Source organism: Bos mutus, chromosome 23 (genome assembly GCF_027580195.1).
Source record: "Bos mutus isolate GX-2022 chromosome 23, NWIPB_WYAK_1.1, whole genome shotgun sequence".
NCBI lineage: Eukaryota > Metazoa > Chordata > Mammalia > Artiodactyla > Bovidae > Bos > Bos mutus.
The window spans coordinates 10,925,180-10,942,247 of NC_091639.1; the positions used below are offsets into that span (position 1 = coordinate 10,925,180).

At 57.3% G+C, this 17,068-nt stretch overlaps 2 protein-coding genes across 6 annotated transcripts in view; one reads left to right on the top strand and one right to left on the bottom strand.

Moving 5' to 3' along the window:
- Nucleotides 1-15,547, top strand: part of JARID2 (jumonji and AT-rich interaction domain containing 2) — a 230,119-nt gene extending 214,572 nt beyond the window's left edge. For all 5 annotated transcript variants that reach the window (XM_070361166.1, XM_070361167.1, XM_070361169.1 and 2 more), the window contains 10 exons: nt 1,141-1,233; nt 3,874-3,992; nt 4,081-4,151; nt 4,770-4,884; nt 6,876-6,981; nt 7,726-7,908; nt 8,320-8,450; nt 8,714-8,897; nt 10,752-10,859; nt 13,618-15,547. In XM_070361166.1, coding sequence (XP_070217267.1) covers nt 1,141-1,233; nt 3,874-3,992; nt 4,081-4,151; nt 4,770-4,884; nt 6,876-6,981; nt 7,726-7,908; nt 8,320-8,450; nt 8,714-8,897; nt 10,752-10,859; nt 13,618-13,770 — 1,263 coding nt within the window. In that variant the 3' untranslated portion in view covers nt 13,771-15,547. The remainder of the gene's footprint in view (nt 1-1,140; nt 1,234-3,873; nt 3,993-4,080; nt 4,152-4,769; nt 4,885-6,875; nt 6,982-7,725; nt 7,909-8,319; nt 8,451-8,713; nt 8,898-10,751; nt 10,860-13,617) is intronic.
- Nucleotides 15,548-15,980: 433 nt separating this feature from the next.
- The window catches only part of DTNBP1 (dystrobrevin binding protein 1), a 101,266-nt gene continuing 100,178 nt past the window's right edge, over nt 15,981-17,068 (bottom strand). Inside the window, exon 10 of the mRNA XM_070361172.1 lies at nt 15,981-16,368. Coding sequence (XP_070217273.1) covers nt 16,151-16,368 — 218 coding nt within the window. The 3' untranslated portion in view covers nt 15,981-16,150. The remainder of the gene's footprint in view (nt 16,369-17,068) is intronic.

Consider the following 17,068-nt stretch of genomic DNA (forward strand, 5'->3'; position numbering starts at 1 on the left):
TAGAAAATCAGGCTCTTCCTAGTGGTTCCAACTTTATGTTGTGAGGGATGGCAGGTGAGAAGTTTGGACTTGTGCAGACGTTTCTCTGTTGGTTAGGAACCTCAGTTACAGAGCTGGTGATGAGATGAGCAGGGTCTGTGAGATAACTGTGCCCACTGTCCCTCCAGAGGCAGCTCTGTTCATGGGGCTGCTCCAGCATGGCCTCGTTAGGGGCCCTGCCCCTCTGCCTCTGGCTCATCACCCTTGGTGCCATGTCCCAGCTCCGTTTTACGCGAGGCCACATTCCCCAGGCAGCCTGAGAGCGCCTCGAGGGCAGAGACACTGTGTTTTGAGCACCGCTCCATCTACAGCCCCTCGAACTAGGCGTGGTACACAGTAGGTGCTCAAGAAGTACTCCGCAGTCAAGGGGTGAGCGTGCCTGGTCCGGGAGGAGGGGGGGCCTGCCTGTGGGACGCACCACCGTTCATCCCGGTGAGCGTGTCGTTGGGAATGTTCCGGGGGCAGGGTGGCAGAGGTGGGCACGTTAGGTAATCTGAAGACCCTGCGGGCCCCCCCAGCAGGGGTGGGGGGCAGGGGCTCCCCGGGCGGGAGGAGGACTGGATCCCTCTGGCCCCTACAGATTCCCAAGGCCAGGCTGCTCATCTGCCCTGTTCTCAGGGGAGGACCCTCAGGGTGGGCGTCCAGAGCTGCCCAGGTTTCTCTCCCAGCGTCTCCGGTCCCAAGGCCCAGCCAGTGTCTGTCTTGATGTTGCTGGCTTGTCCCCCAACCACAGCCTTTGTCTTCCCGTCTCCACGCTGTCCCCATTGCTCCAGGGACGTGGCTCTTCACTGGGGCGCCTGGGGCAGCTCGTCCCGTCTTCATGCTGTCCCCATTGCTCCAGGGACGTGGCTCTTCACTGGGGCGCCTGGGGCAGCTCGTCCTGCCGAGTTGTGGGGGTCAGGGGTGCGCTACCTCCTTTGTCCACACTGAGGGTCCTTCTCAGGGAATGTGGTCCCAGCTTCTCTGTTCCTGTCAGCTAGGGACATGGCCCCTGGTCACAGGGACACGCCACGCAGGGGCTCCTGACGGGGTGACCCTGCTTTGGGGTTCCGATACTGCTTTGTTTCTCGAGCTTGACTCTTGCTTTTGTTTCCTTTTCAGGGAAGGTCTGTTTCTTTAACGACTTTTTACCGAACAGCAAGAAATATCATGAACATGTGCTTCAGCAAGGAGCCCGCACCAGCTGAAATCGAGGTGCGTGAGCCCGGCCGCCCTCTCTCTGCCCGGAGCCGGGCCCCTGGGCCCCCGCCCCCTGGAGGCAGGCGGAGGGTCCCAAGTCCATCCTCTGGGTCCTGGGCGCAGCCAGAAGTTTCAGCTCAGGTTGACCGAAACTTGTTCCGGGCCAGAAAGGAGGCAGGGGAGCGAGCACGTCTCCGGGTCCTCCCTGACCGCCCCGCAGGCCCCCTCTCACCCCGTCTCAGCCCGTCCTCCAGGTGCCTGTTAGGCAAGAGCGTGTGTGGAGTCCCTGGAAACCACGGTTTTGCTTTTCTCTCCTGTTTTTCATTTAACGGGATTGGCAGGCTGCCATTTTTGTGCTTCTGCCAACCCTGTGCTGAGGTGTGTGAGGCTGGGCAGGCGAGCGGGGCTGTGCCCGGCCAGTCGCCAGAGGGGCACTGGGGAGGAGGGCAGAGCCCGAGTCTGCCCCCGGGGCTCCCAGCTGCTGACGTAGGTGGGCCTGTCCAAGGGCGAGCCCCGACTCCTCTCCAGGTTCAGGGCGTGCTGGCTGAGCAGGAGGTGGTGTGGGCTGCCTTGGCTTTTCGCTGGCAGCAGGTTTCAGACCCCTTCTGTTCACAGTTGTAGGCTCCTCTTCTTGGCATAACCATGCTAACGGCAGCGGCCCTCGGCTCTGCTGTGACCAGGTGTCCTGGGAGTGGGGCTCAGGGACTGTCTGTCGATACGGCGCCCGGCCCGCCCCCCGTGTCCGTGCCGCGTGCTGCCTCGCCTCCGATGGTGGCCATTGGAAGTCCACGAGGCCCCAGCCTGGTGCTTGGGCCTGGGTTCAGTATTTGAAGAATTCAGTCAATATTTGATTTTGGCATCGTTGTCATTCCGTCTAGATCCCAGTTTTGCACTCTGGGCTGTATGTGTGCAGACCACACAGTGGCCTGACACTCGGCCCTACCTTTGGCCCTGCCAGGGACACGTGTGGTCGTCACAGTGGCTTCTGCTGGGCTCGTGCTAGTTTTGGGAGAAGTGTCAGAGGAGAGGAGCATGACTCCTGGGGGTGGACATCTGAGCTAGAGAAAGAGGCCTTTGCTTTACAACATAGATCCTTGTCGGAGTCCCCGAAGGTGGAAGATTGTTACTGTCCACTGTCTCCTGCTGGGAAATTAATTCTGAGGGTCCTGGGGTCTTTTGTTTTTTAATTGGCGGATACTTGCTTTACAGTGTTGTGTCGGCTTCTGCCGTGCATCAGCATGAATCGCCATAGGTACCTGTATGTCCCCTCCTTCTTGGACATTCCTCCCTGAGTGTCTTGGTTTTGCTTTAATATTAATAGTTGTAGATTTGCTAAAATTGGAACCTTTAGTCTGTCTGGCTAACTTCTGGACCCTACGGAGGGGCTGAAGCCTCTTGTTTGGCTGGTGGTCCCCAGCAGAAGGGGCTTCTGGATTCTACAAAGGGGCTGGAGCCTCTGCTTGGCCGGTGGTCCCCAGTAGAAGGGGCTTCTGGATCCTACAAAGGGGCTGGAGCCTCTGCTTGGGCGGTGGTCCCCAGCGGAAGGGGCCCCCGTGTAGTGCACGGTCCCCTTCCGCCCCCTCTGTCGCCCTTCACTCAGCACGCGTTGCTGTGAAACCCGGCAGACGGCCGACCTGACTGGCCTGGACCCGTCTCTGGCCCTTGGGGACCCGGAGCGTTTAATGCTGTCCAGTTTGTTCTTGAGGTGGGGCCTCTGGCTGCCCCCAGGCTGGCCCCTTGCTGTAGCGGCCGCACACGCAGCGGGGTGGGGCTGGCCCCGGGTGCTCCCTGGAGAGGCTCCAGGAAGCAGGCTTGGCCGCGGCGGGGAGGGCGATGCTGAGCTTCTGCACTGATGGTTGAAGACGGAACCCTCTCACCTGTTAGCAGAGCCCATCCCGACCCGTGTTTGCCCTGCAGTTGTTCAGGTCGTGCCCACCCTTCCCCCATCTGTTTCATTGGCTGGGGTCACAGCCTGGGGAGCAGGGTGGTCACTTCCCTTGTTCGGTGCTGAGTAGCGTGTCTGCCCAGATGCCCATCTCGGGGCACTGTGACCACACCTGCAGTGGGTGGGGGGCATCCCCCCTTCCTTCCCGAGTCGCTTTCTCCCTCCCCTTCACAGAATGACCCTTAATTGTGATGCACGTGTGACCTTCACCACCTGAGCCATTCTTAGGTCCAGTTCAGTGGCACCAGAATCCTTTGCACGTCGTTGAGTGACCCACCCCACCACCCGTTTGCAGAACTTGTCCATCCTCTCAGACTGGAGGTCGGCTCCTGTGAATCATGAGTCCATGCAGCCCCTCCGTTCTCTTTTTCTGTTTGACTTTGTCCCAAGTGCCTTACGGGATGGAATCAGTACTTGTCCTCTGAGACTGGCTTCTCCACTTAGCGTCATGTCCGTAGGATTCGTGTGTTGTCGCATGTCAGAATTTCCCTCTCTGAGGCCAAGTCGTATTCCGCAGACACTACCTTGTGTTTATCCGTCTGTCGGTCATGGACCTGGCCCCGTGACCGTGAGCGTGCGGTTACTGCCTGCAGCCCCGGCTGCCTGGCCCGGTGCCCGGCCGCCTGGGAGGCCACGGACCCGAGGTTGCAGGCCGAGGCGGGGCTCTGCAGCCCTGGGCGGCATGGTGCTGACGGCCCCTCTCCCTGCAGCAAGAGTACTGGAGGCTCGTGGAGGAGAAGGACTGCCACGTGGCCGTGCACTGCGGCAAGGTGGACACCAACACCCACGGCAGTGGCTTCCCGGTGGGAAAGTCGGAGCCGTTTTCAAGGTAGCTCTGGCTGCTCCTACTCAGGTTCTGGGGGCCAGACAGCGTCTCCCCGCACCTGTCCATGACCCCCCTGTGCTTTCCCCTGCAGACACGGATGGAACCTCACCGTCCTCCCCAATAACACAGGCTCCATCCTGCGTCACCTCGGTGCTGTGCCTGGTAAGCCGCTGCGGGTTGGAGGGCTGGGGACCATGGTGCACAGGGTGTGAGAGAACTCAGGAATTGTTCGAGAAGGGAGGGGAGTCAGGGGTGTAGTTGGAGTCGATAAAAATGTGCAAAGGTAAACCAAATCACCGATCTGGAAGCTGGGGAGACGCTTTGTGTGGTCCGCTTTTGCACCTGGGAACTTTCAGAGCTGACCTCTGACTCTCTGGGGCTCCTGCCTCACCCGGTAGGAGCGAAACCGAGCGTCCTGGGTGTTGGCACACTGAGGGCTGTCCCCTGGCGGAGGGGCTGCTCCAGACCCGGGTCCCCTTCCTGTGTCCCGACAGCGCACGTGCGGGTGGCGCCTGCGTCCTTAGCCTCGAGGCCCCGCGGGCCACCACTGTGGGTGTGTTCGCCTTCAGTCACTAGTTACGGTGTTTTCTCGCTATTGTTTGGTAACTGTGTCTGTGGTCTTGGTTCCTGTATAAGAAGCGGGAAGGAGCAAGTGCCTTCTCGTTGAGTCTCGCCTGGCTCTGACCCCATTTCCTTCTTTTTCTTGGGGAGGCGATGCGATGTCTGTTGCTGTCACCCTGACACACGGCTCCCCGTCCTTCCCTGTCCCCTCTCTTCCAGGAGTGACAATTCCCTGGCTGAATATCGGCATGGTCTTTTCTACCTCATGCTGGTCTCGAGACCAAAACCACCTCCCTTACATTGACTACTTACACACGGGTGCTGACTGCATTTGGTGAGTATGCCGGCCCAGGCCGCCGCCTCTCACTCACTGGTGGCGGACAGGCTTGTGTGAATTTGTCCTGTGCTCCCTGTCAGTCTGAGGAGCGCAGTTGGAAGTCGAGCTGGTGGAGAATGTTTTAGTTTGCTCCGGTGATGAGCACGGTCAAGCGTCTGTTCCTGGCCATTGTCCGTTCCAGTTGCGGGCTAACACAGGGCTGTCCCTCTCTGAAGTTCCCCCTCGGGGTTGTTGACGGCCAGGAGTTCGTGTCATACTAGCGTCAAAAACGAGGAGCAGTGGAGCAGGAAGCTGGCCAGGCGTGGTGGCTGCATGGCCTCACAGAGCGGGCGTTTTCAGCGTCTCCCGGCCCACCCTCTGCATAGAGAGTGGTCTCCGGAGGTGGAGTTCTGCCGCTGGGGATTAGGAGTTGGTCTGGTTCCCCGGTGTGATCCTTCACTGTCAGGCTCCCCAGTCCCGCTCCAAACTGGCTCTTCAGTGCCTTTGTTGGCGGCGGCAGATGGGAAATCACTGCAAATAATCAGATGTCTTGTTATCTGACGGGCTACCGGCATCGCATCCATCCCACACTTACTCAGTTTATTGTCCTAATGGGGTGATTAGCTCCTCTATTAAAGTTCTAGAGCCGATGTTCTCACTCCAAGGAGCCGGTGTCGGCAGTAGTCTCATCACGGCTCCCCCTGCCTTTGGGCCACCTCGGGGCAACAGGCCCTCTGCTTGGTCTCCTGTGGTGGGGCCAGGGTCTCAGGCAGCCTGGAGGGTCGGGAGCCGGCTGCACGGACTCGGGTGGTGTGAGCCCCCTGCCCTGTTCCCCACGAGAACCAGATCCTGGTCCTTCATCGGAAAGTGGGGCCACGTGCCCTCAGCCCTGCAGGGAGCAGGGAGACAGGCCATGGCCCGCGTGCTGAGTGACTGCTAAGTGAGAGGCAGGGGAATGCAAGGCTCTGGGCTGCTGGGATACTGGCCCCTGGAACCTCTCTGCTGCAGGGAGAGGTTGCCGGAAAGGATCAGAGGACTTCAGGGTGTGATTTTTGTTAAAACGTGTGAGTGAGGTTAGAAACTCTGGACTTAAATCACAAATCAGCATTAGAATATGTTGGTGTTGAGACAACAAGCCTCTCTTGACTAGGTTCTCAGCAGCTAGTAGTGAGGACCCCCACCCCGTGGACCGCTCATACTGGTGCCCTCCCAGCCCGGCCTAGGAGAGGTGGGGACAGGCAGCCTGAAGCCCCGCACGTAGCTGCAGGGAGGGCAGGGGGCAGTCAGGTATCCACTCTAGCCCATGGACGGCAGGGCTGGGAGTCCCAGAGCAGGGGGCCGGGAGGAGCCTGCCTGTGTGCAGACCACTGCCACCAGCGTCTCGAGAGCTGTAGGCGACAGGTGTGTCCTGCAGGGTCCTCGTGGGACCCGAGTGGTCACTCCCTTTCTCCTGCTTCACGGCTCGCACTGAGGGTCCTGGTTCTTCAGGCTGAGTTCAGGCTGCACCACCTCCCCTGGGATCCTCGGCCCCAGTCAGCGGGGGCCGTGTTGTCCGAGCCCCACCCTGCGTGGCCACTCCCTCTGCCCTGCACAGACCCTTGGTGTGGATTCCACGCTGAGCCCTGGTGCCGCCCCGTCCTTCTCCTACTGGAGAGAAGGGTCAGGTGCCAGCCCAGAGACAAGTCCCCGCTCGGGAGGCTCACGAGAGGCTGTCGAGCCTGCGGACGTGTCTGGATCTCATTTATAGGGGCTTTAAACGTCTGGTTTTGGTCTGAAGGCTGCATGGCTCGGGCGTAGGTCAGACCCCCGTGCAGGTGGGCGTGTTCGTCATGGGGCGCAGGCGGCAGAGCTGCCCCAAGAGACCCAGGGCCACTGGGCACGCGCCCAGCTCCCCTCTGCAGCCGAGGCCAGTCTCCAGGCTGCTCTGGGCCCCTCTCGGGGAGCATGGAGGGTGGGCTCCCTGGGGAGGGGCCTTGTCAACAGCCTCCACCTGATTCCAAACCGCCCAGGTATTGCATTCCTGCTGAGGAGGAGCACAAGCTGGAGGACGTGGTGCACACTCTGCTGCAAGCCAACGGCACCCCCGGCCTGCAGATGCTCGAGAGCAACGTCATGGTAGGGCCGCAGGCGGGGGCTGGGGGACCGCGCTGCGGTTTCATTTCCTCACCCCTGGGCTGACCTGCCCCATAGAACTAGAGGACCGTGAACATCCAATCCAGGGAGCCATCGTAAAGGAAACTCCTCTTTTATGGCAGCCCAACTAAAGCACGCTCCTCTCATTGCCCAGGATGTGGGGCTGCTGCACGTGGGGCCCTTCAACTCTGTTTTGGGGCCTGATGGTTTTGTAAATGGCGACTGGGGTCGGGCCGGGCACCTGCAGTCTGGGCAGGATCGCTGAGGGCTGAGCGCAGAGGTGGCTGGCCCGGTTCTCAGAGCCTGTTGAGTCCTGGGGGATCTCTTAGAGTTGTGTTCTGACAGCCTGATCTCAGGTCTTCTCTGGCCTCTGCGGCCCTTGTCGGGGTCTCCTCTCTCCTGAGCCCACAGCCCCCGTGCGGGGTACACCAACCCCCGTCCACCCTGGCCGTGTGGTGGGGACCCCAATCACCGCTGCCACGCCCTTATCTGAGGCGTTGCTCCCGGGCCTGTATCAGTTTAGAATTTACTCTTCCTCCACTTAGGAGTCACGTCTCTTTTATTTTCTAAAAGAGAAACAGAGAATCTGTAATAGAGAACATACTCTGTGTGGGGAGCCCGTCTGGAGGGCCAGTGTGTTGGGCCGCTGCCGCAGGCGGTCCTCAGGGAAAGCAAGGCGGGGGCGGGCGGCCCTGCGGGCGGGCGGCTCAGCCCGTGTCTCCGCAGATCTCCCCGGAGGTGCTGTGCAGAGAGGGGATCAAGGTGCACAGGACGGTGCAGCAGAGTGGCCAGTTCGTCGTCTGCTTCCCGGGATCCTTCGTGTCCAAAGTCTGCTGTGGCTACAGCGTCTCCGAGACCGTGCACTTCGCCACCACCCAGTGGACAAGCATGGGCTTCGAGACGGCCAAGGTAGGCGGGTGGCCACTCCGCACGCGGCCTGCGTCCCCCAGCGGGGGTCTTGTTTGTAGATATGCTTTGATTTCTGACCGAGTCTGGGAACCCTAAGGCGGCTGAGAAGTTCTTCTGGGGAGGGAGAGTGGTTCGAGGCTTGTTAGCTTCCTGTAAGTTGCTGAGTTCTCTTACTCAGTCCTGGGCTGTCGCTTCAGAGGTGTGAAAGGCAAACCCTGCCTTTGGCTGGCAGAGGACCTGCGGTCTTCCTCCGGGGAGACATGATCATTGTGTGGCTTTTGCATTGCTTTTCATCCAAATGGAATTTAGAATTTGAAAATTCAGATAGCACCACCTCCTCGGTAAAGGAAACCCTTGATAGCTGCCTAGAAATGAAAACCTGCCCTGAAGGGATGTGACTGCCCCTTCCAGGAGATGAAGCGTCGCCATATAGCTAAGCCATTCTCGATGGAGAAGTTACTCTACCAGATTGCACAAGCGGAAGCAAAAAAGGAAAATGGCCCCACTCTCAGTACCATCTCAGCCCTTCTGGACGAGCTCAGGTAACACGAGACAGTTCTAGGCTGGCCTGGCTAGGCCCGGCCAAGCATGGTTGGGGTGCGGCCCATCCTTTGTGGGAAAGCGCCGGCCTCCCGTTCCTGGGGTGCGGGTGGTGGCTCTTCTGTGCTTGGCCATGTGCCCTGCGGTCACAGCAGGCAGAGTGCAGCCGTCCAAGAGGCCTTGGGGCAGGTCTGGCCTTTTGACTTGGGTGCCCACCTGGGGACCCCAGCCCCTGTGGGCCCACTGACCCCAGGTGTCCTGGCAGGGATACGGAGCTGCGGCAGCGGCGGCAGCTCTTCGAGGCCGGCCTCCACTCCTCCGCCCGCTACGGCAGCCACGACGGCAGCAGCGCCGCGCCCGACGGCAAGAAGAAGCCTCGGAAGTGGCTGCAGCTGGAGACCTCGGAGAGGCGGTGCCAGGTGTGCCAGCACCTGTGCTACCTGTCCATGGTGAGCCCGCCCGCCCGCCTCCCTGCCCGCCTCCCTGCCCAGCGTGCCACCTGTCCATGGTGAGCCCTGCCCCCCCAGTCTCTTTCCAGGCCTCTTGAAGCTTCTGTTCAGCCGCGTGATTGCTCTGATTGCCCCGAGGACTCTGAAGTCTGTCTGGTTAAAGCAGCACTTCCCATTCCCAGCTTTCTGTCTCTGGTCGGGGTTGGAAACCAGCGCAGTCCAGCCTGTCTGCCTTCTCTCTTGGCTGCTGAGCAGCCTCCACGAGGGGCTTGTCCGACCCAGCCTGGGGCTGAGTTACACGCCTCACACGCGTCCGCCCAGCCCAGCCCAGCCCAGCCCAGCCCCTCCGGACAGCGTGGCCACATCTCCCGCCTCCCTCAGGCAGCGGCCCCGACACGGGTCTCTGTAGCTGGTGGTGTAGGTAGCCAGGTCTGCCCCGTCAGCACTGCTGACTGCTGCCGTGACAGCAGAAGCGTCCTTCTCATAGTTGTAGAGGCTGGCATCCCGGGTCAAGGTGTCAGCAAGGCTGGTTCTCCCTGAGACTCTCCTGGGCGTGTGGACATCCACGTCCCCTGGTCTTCTCAGGGCCTTTCCTGTGAGTGCTTCTGTCTTAATCTCTTCTTGTCTTTGAAAGGATGTAAGTCATACGGGACCAGAATCCACCCTCCAACCTCATTTTCCCTGATTCTGTTTCTGACGCTCCTGCTCAGGACCTCCTGAGTTACTGAGGGTTAGGACATCTGCATTTGGGGAGGGGATGATAATTCAGTCCATGACAACCACATGTCCCATTTTATGTATTTCTTCTATTAGCTTTGTTTTCCCAGAGGCTTTTTAAAAAATAGAAATAAGAACCACGTTGTCTTTAAAACAAACAGGTTATAAGAATTTCCCCAGATTTTAAAAATATTTTGTGAACCTCACTCATGAAAGCTGCATAGTTCTGGGTTTGTTCGCCTTGCGTTGGGGGGGGTGAGCCTGGGTGAGTACTGTGACCTTGTGTGGCCCTTGTCCCTTCCCGTGGGTTCTGAGGATGGCACAGTCCCTCAGAAAGCTGACCTTCAGAGTGGTCACCAGTATTTCTTAGCCTGTTATTTAAAAAGCACATATCCTGAATTCATGGGTAAAAATTGAGGTTTTATTTATACATGCTTTTCGTTACTCAGGTTATTTACTAAGGGATTTGTGCATTTCTGTTCACTGTTTTGTATTTTTGTCTGGTTCCATCCTCAGCTTTGAGTGGTGTGTTCTGCCAATAAGCATCATTTCCTTATACCTGTAGCTTGGTTTCTTGTCTTTGCTTAGAAACCTCAAGGATAGGAAACTTAGGTGTTTCCCAGAGTCCCGCACACAGCCCGGGACGTCAGCACGCCCACAGAGCAGCTCAGGCCAGATGCAGCCAGGTCCTTGGGATCGGGAGCCGTGTGGGCTGGAGTGTGGACAGAGGCCGGCCCCCTTGGGAGGCGCGACTGGCTGGGCTGCCCGAGCCGCTCAAGAGCAGGAGACACTGTCACAGGTGTTCAGGGTGACCATCCTGGCATCTTTTATCCTGCGGGAGGTTTTGAACCAACAGTCTCAGGAGCCCTTAGACCCCGTAGCCCTGGCCGCCACGCTCTGACCCGGGCAGCAAAGCGTGGAGAAGCCAGAGGGCCTCGAGGCCGCCGGGTCGCAGCTCCTGCTTGATGATGCCTTGACGTCCACTTGCTTTTGCGGCAGCGTCCTGTGTCTCTGGGCCACAGATGCCTCCGGCCCGGGCGGTGGGCTCCCCTGCTCTGCTCTTGAGAGCCTGCCACCCTCCTTGGAGCACCCTTGCCTGCCCCGCGTGCCTCAGCCGCACTGCCTCTCTCCCCACAGGTCGTGCAGGAGAACGAGAACGTGGTCTTCTGCCTCGAGTGTGCCCTGCGCCACGTGGAGAAGCAGAAGTCCTGCCGCGGCCTGAAGCTCATGTACCGCTATGACGAGGTCAGTGCCTCCACAGGGCGACCGCCCGCCCGCGTGGCCCCACACCCAGCCTGCTTCCGGGCACCTCTGGCCCAACATGGTGGGGACGCAGCTCTGTGGGTCGAGACGGGGCGAGCAGGGTCAGCCGGGGCTGCACTGGCCCGGAGAGGCCGGCAGCTGGGGCTGGGGGACTGGCATCCTTGTCCATGCCCCTCACGTCCCGGCGCACCCACCCGCAGCGCCCCCGGCCCGTGGTTCACAAGCAGTGTGCATTGACACATGAGCACCCCACTGTCTGCTGGGGGCTGTGCCGTCCCCTCTGGCTGGGGCAGATCAAGGGGGAGAGCGCAGGACTCGGGCCGAGTCGCTTTCCTGCTGGGGCTCCAGGAGTGTCTGGGACATACCGTGATGATGTCCGCGCACTTCTGCCTGCATTGGGGTCCCTCCCTGCAGCTGCTGGGGTGGTGCTGTGGTTTGGGGTGTGGTGAACCGTGGGGCCCGTGGCCGCCCACCGAGCTGCAGGCAAAGCCCGAGGGGGTGGTTCTGGAGCGCCCGGGCCCTTGTCGTCACCTGGGCCTTGGCAGAGCCGAGGGTTAGGAGCAGAAAGCTTTTAGGGTTAGGTTTCTGCTCCTAAAGCTTTCACCTTCCAAGTAAGTCCCAGTTGCACTCTTTCTAAAAACCCGTTGTCCCCAGAGGCAGGAACAACGTGCCATCTGTGTGGCCAGTCTCTCCCCTCCAGTGGGTAAGGGCCGGGTGCTGCCTTCAGCTGTGAGGAGCACCTGGATCTCTGCCCCCAGAGCGGCTGGCACGTGGCCCCCCTGTCGGCTGTCCACGTGCTTCCAGGCTGCCCTGCGATCGTGGTTTCAGATGACGTACAAGCGTGTAGCTCCGGGGACACATGGCCCTGCAGCTTTTCCTCTGCACTGACTCAGAGCCCTTCTTGGGGGTCACCTTGGGAGCCTGCTGCCGGGACCCCCAGTGCCCCTGCTGGCCCACCCTCCTGTCCAGCTGTGAGCCCCGCCTTCAGGGTGGAACCTGCTGGCTCCCCCCCGCCCCGGGGAGGCGCGTCCCATAGAACACGTCAGAGCCCCAGGTGAGCCAGGCCAGGTGCCCAGGCCTGATTCAGGAGGCTCTGGGGGTGCCCTCGGGGGCTCAGGCTGTGGTCAGATTTGATAAGAAGCCTTTGGCTAAATTATAAGATTAGAAAGCTGGAAATAGATCTCTCTGCATCTTCTTTGTCTTCAAAGAGCATGTTCAGCAAAGGCAGTAACCACTTTGCTCTCCCTGCTTCTTCACTTGAACAGCAAATGTCAGAACATGGTTAAAAATAAACTCATGTCTGAGTCAGAGCATCTCTGGCAGCTCGCAGGGTGCAGCCGGCGGCGCTGGGGCTTCTTAGATGATTCTGAAGCTCGATAAGAGGTGGGTTAGTTTCCACCTCCAGCCCATTTTGGAGCTTGGTGTTTTGATGTGACCAGAATCCTGGAAAAGAATCACATATGTAGGGTCTGTCAGTCTGAAGCTTAATCATTGGTTCTCATGAGTAGGGAAGAGAAGGTTTTTATAAGCCTCCCAACTGTGCCAGCAGCCTAAATTTATTTTAGTAAATGAAAATCACAAATCAGTTCCCTATTGAGCTGAACTATATTATTATTATTAATTGGGGAATTTCCAGCTCTGAGTGGGATTCCAGAAATGGCTCATGAGACCAGAGCCCTGGTTCTGAGCCCCAGCACTCAGGTCCCTACTGTCCAGCCTTCTGGTCACACAGGCAAAGATGTGACCTCTGACCACACAGCCCTGCTGCCAAGGCAGCTTTAGCTAAGGTAGCTGGTCTTGAAAGAAGCTCGTCTGCTCATTCTTCATTAGCGTGTGTATTGTAAGTGATTTAAGCGGTGTGCAGCGCCCAGCCTGAGCCAGGACTAGGCCGACCCTAAGCGTGCATGACTGAGTGGCCTCCTGTCCCCGTGGCTTCCTGTTCTGTCCGTCCATCCTTGGCTCAAGCAGGTGCTCTGGAATGTATGTCAGGACACATGCCATTTGGATAGTCTTCCCTGGGGTTGCTTGTAAACCTGGATGTAAGTTGAGTTGTGTTAGTTACACGTGGGTTTTTGATGCCCAACAGGTAGATGGTTCTCTTGTCCTGTTGGCTCTTGTTGTGGAGGGAATAACAAGCATTTGTGGACAAGTGTTTGTGTGCACGAGTAGGTCAAGTAGGTTTCAGTGTAGCCAGAGAAACAAGCGGCCCAGACCTGTCCCCATCCAGGGCACGCAAGTGTTTCCTCACTTCCCAGCCGTCCCCCACCCCGCGTCCCCAGCGGTCCCAGAGGCCTCTAAGCCCCAGGAGGTGCACAGGGGCAGCTGCAGGAAGCCCTCTGCTGTATTGTTTAGGGGGTGAGGGACCTCGATAGGAACGCGGCCTTCAGCAACCTGTCCCACGGTGTGTGTTGGTTATGGGGCTGCAGAAATTGTTTCCCACCATGGCGGGGGCGGGGGGTGCTCCTGGGCTCCCTGAATGGGGAAGGGAGGGGTGGGAGGCTCTATGCGCCTCTCTGGATTCCACATGAGAAAAGGCAGGTTTCCCCCAGAGAAGGAAAGTTTAATTTAGGTGCCTGGTTAGGGGCTTCCGTCTCAGAAGTGTTGTCCCAACCACAGCCCACCCTGGCCCTCCCCACCCCTGGGCGCTGCCGCTGCCGCCGCTCTGTTTGATGAAGGTGACGGCCTGGGGATGGCGCTCTTCCGTTTGCTAACTCTGTGTCTTCCTTTTCAACCCGAACAGGAACAGATTATCAGCCTGGTCAATCAGATCTGTGGCAAGGTATCTGGTAAAAACGGCAGCATTGAGAACTGTCTCAGTAAACCCACACCAAAAAGAGGGCCCCGCAAGAGAGCCACGGTGGACGTGCCGCCCTCCAGGCTCGCATCCTCCTGAAGACGCCAGCGCCGTGGGCGAGGGATAGACATTATTTTGTAATTATTATATTCTAGTTTGGAGTACTTGCTGTAGGATACAAGCTGTCTTTGCACTAGCTCTAAAGAAGATTTTCTTCTGGTTTTAGAGAACTAATTTTGTTTTAGCATTAAACTGTTGAACTTTTTTTTGTACTTAGAATACCTAGATACTGCAGTCAGATTTTTGAAACTGCCGTATATTCACTGTTTTAAAACCCTTGAGGGGCTGTATTAATTTGTATCGCCCCTTGTGGCTGACAAAAAAGCCTTTTTGTTTGATTTTTTTTGTGTTTGTTTTTTTGTTTCTGTTTTTTTTTTTTGTAATTGTTGGGGGAAAAAAGGCTTTTTAACCCATTTTTGAAGAGGGTGAAGTTTGGAGAACAAATTTTAAAACCATCAGTCATGTGAGCAGATTTTTTTCTAGAGAGGAAAAGGGATAGACACATACACACACACATAACAAAAAAAAACTTGAACGAAATGGCTTTACTTTGGCTGTCTTTTCTTCTGTCACGTGCGGGATGAGTTTGTAAGTGTTAAAAACCGGAGAATCCCCATTTTGTTTCTTTGGGCGGTTGTGGCAGCTGAAGGCGGACGTTGTTTCCTAACCATAGGCAAAATGAGGAGGTCAGAGCCACTGGGCTCTCTCTACCAGCACTTCACTATGCATCTGTTTAAGGAGAAAGGAAGAGAAGAAAGACTGCCTGCCTTGGAGGGGTCACGTGAGGGAAACCTGTGCCTGATTTCATTAGGAAATCCATTCTGTTCTTTTTTGGTGCTGTTGGCTACTTTATCAAAAAACCCTTCAATAGCATCCTTAAGAAAAAAAAAAAAGGAAAAAAAAAGTGATTGAAGCCGGAAGTGCTTCTTTGTCATGGATGTGCAATCTTTCTAACATTCCATCTTCATCTCACCTGTTTGTTGTTTTACACCTTCACAGGTCAGCATTAATTTTTCTTTTTAAACTCGTTTCGTTGGTGATCACATCTAGAGCCACTCGGAGGTCTGCGGTTCTTTTTGAATGTGAAAATGCATCTGCGCTCATCTGGTCTATTTTTTCTCTTCATGTTGTAACAAAAAGGAAAAAAAAAAAAAAAAAAAACCCGTCCCTTTTGTACATACGCCTGTAAATTGTTTCAAATACTTGAGCCTTTTTCTGGGTGGGGGAGGGGAGGGCGCGAGGACAGATGAAGAAAAGCCTTACACTTCCGTTTCTTCATCGGGTGGACTGGATGCTTACAGGGTTTTCTTGTAACATTTATAAGTGCTGCTTACATCACTGAACAACAACAAGAAAAATAATAATGGAGTAGCTGTTGCCCTTCTCCGGTTGTGTGTACAGTGTGTGTGGAATAAAAAAGGGAACCTGTTTTCACAAGCTGTTCTTTGTTTCATGATCGGACTCCGCGGTCCCGCAGCCGCCCGCGTTGCACTGAGCTGGCCGGCGGGCTGTCAGCAGCGTCCTGTGGTGCACTCGGCCGTCGGCGCCGAGGACGGAACTGTGTTGGCGTGTTAAGTGACATGAGCAGAGTCGTGTTTCCAGTGTGCTCGTCCGGTTTCTATGGCCTTGCTGTGTACTGGCCCTCTTGGACAGTGAACTTCTGCCTCCGGCTTACGGTCTGACGTTTTAATTTATTAGCGCTGCTCTGCACCCCTCCCTCGGGAGGGAAGACTTTTCATGTTGTTTATTGCCAGTTTTTGTTTACTTTTCAGGTTTGTACTACAAGGTTTAATAATAAAACAAAGTTTTTTGGACACCCGTTTGTCTTGTGGAAGATGAGTGAGTGGAATCCGCTCTTTTCTGATCATAGGGCTGAGGGTCCACCCCCTCGGCCAGGGAGCGGCGTGAACACCGAGTTTTAATCTCATTTTCTGACAGTGGTGAGTGGTGGTGGGGGAAGCACAGCCCTCTGGTACCAGGGTCTGCTCAGGAGTGAAACGGCGTGGGGACTGGGCCCGTGTCCCCCCCGTGCCCAGGTGTGCTGCGCTGTGAATAAACTAGGGACTGCTGTTGGACTTGACCATTCTGTAACCACCAGGTGAAAACCTGAACTTCGTTAGAGCTGAGAGGAGGCACGACTTCCTACCTGTAAGGGGCCTTGCTCGTCAGCGCTGAGCTGTTGTGGACGCCAAGCTCCCTGGTCCCACCTGCAGAACGCATGTATTTAGCAGCCTTTCTGTACCAACTGGCTGTGTTTAAAGTTCTCAGACTTTATTGTTAGCTGTTCTTGCAGTCACTTGCCTCACATTGTCAACTGTGTAAAAAACCAAGAGCCCCCTCAGTCCACCTGCCTTCACCACGGGCCTCTGTGCACGGCTGCATCGTCTTTCAAAGGTGGTCGGCACGCAGGCGCCCGGGTTTAGGAGTCACTGTCATCGCTGTGTAAGGTGGCAAGGGCAGTGTCCACCTCCACGCCCTCCTCGTCAGACTGGACCACGGGCGACTCCCCGCCTTCGCTGGGGTCGCGGGAGGCCGGGTCGGTACCGGGTGAGGACGAGGAAGGTGGTGTGGCTGGGGCCTGGGAGGGAGTGGGCACCTGGAGAGTGACTGCATCCTGACCGGGGCTTGCCTCAGGCCCTGGGGAGAGAGCAGAGGAGAGCCTGTCATGGAAGTCCTGCATCTCAGCATTGCTGGCGACCACGAGCGTTTGAACTTGCAGCTAGTCCAGGGGGCGGAAGTTCTCTGTTCCTGCAACATGCAGGAAGCGCGTGTAGAGCTCGGTGGCTCCCAGAGGCCACCTTGTGCTCCAGCTGACCCTTCCACCACCTGTGGCCAGTGGAAAGACCCCGAACCCTTCCCACAGCCTCCAGTGGCACACCACGCTCAAGACCCAGTGGCAAGCTCTGAGGTGCGACTCGCGTTCCTCATAACCGTGACAAGCTGGGTTTACCTCTTTATAGCCTCTGAACTAATTTCAAGGAAATGGACCTTAGGAGAAAAACGCTTGTGGAGCCTCTTACAGGAACCAGACCCTCACACGGATGATGGGAGTCCTTTCCTGACGCTGGGGAGGGGAGGAAGGAGCTGCTCTGTTGGAAACACAGGTCAAGGGGAAGCCCCCTGGCCTGACTGAGGACGTGGAGCCCGTGGTGTGGGACCACCAGGTAGGAGGCAGTGCTGTGAGCGGCTGGCCTTCCCATCTTTCAGAGCATGGAAGACACACGTTCTCTGTGATGACAGCCTCCAAGCCCACCCACCCAGGAGGAATGGTCTGAAATTTACCGTGAGGCCAGGTATAGTGCCGGAGCATCAGTACAGATCTAAATGAACGTGAGGT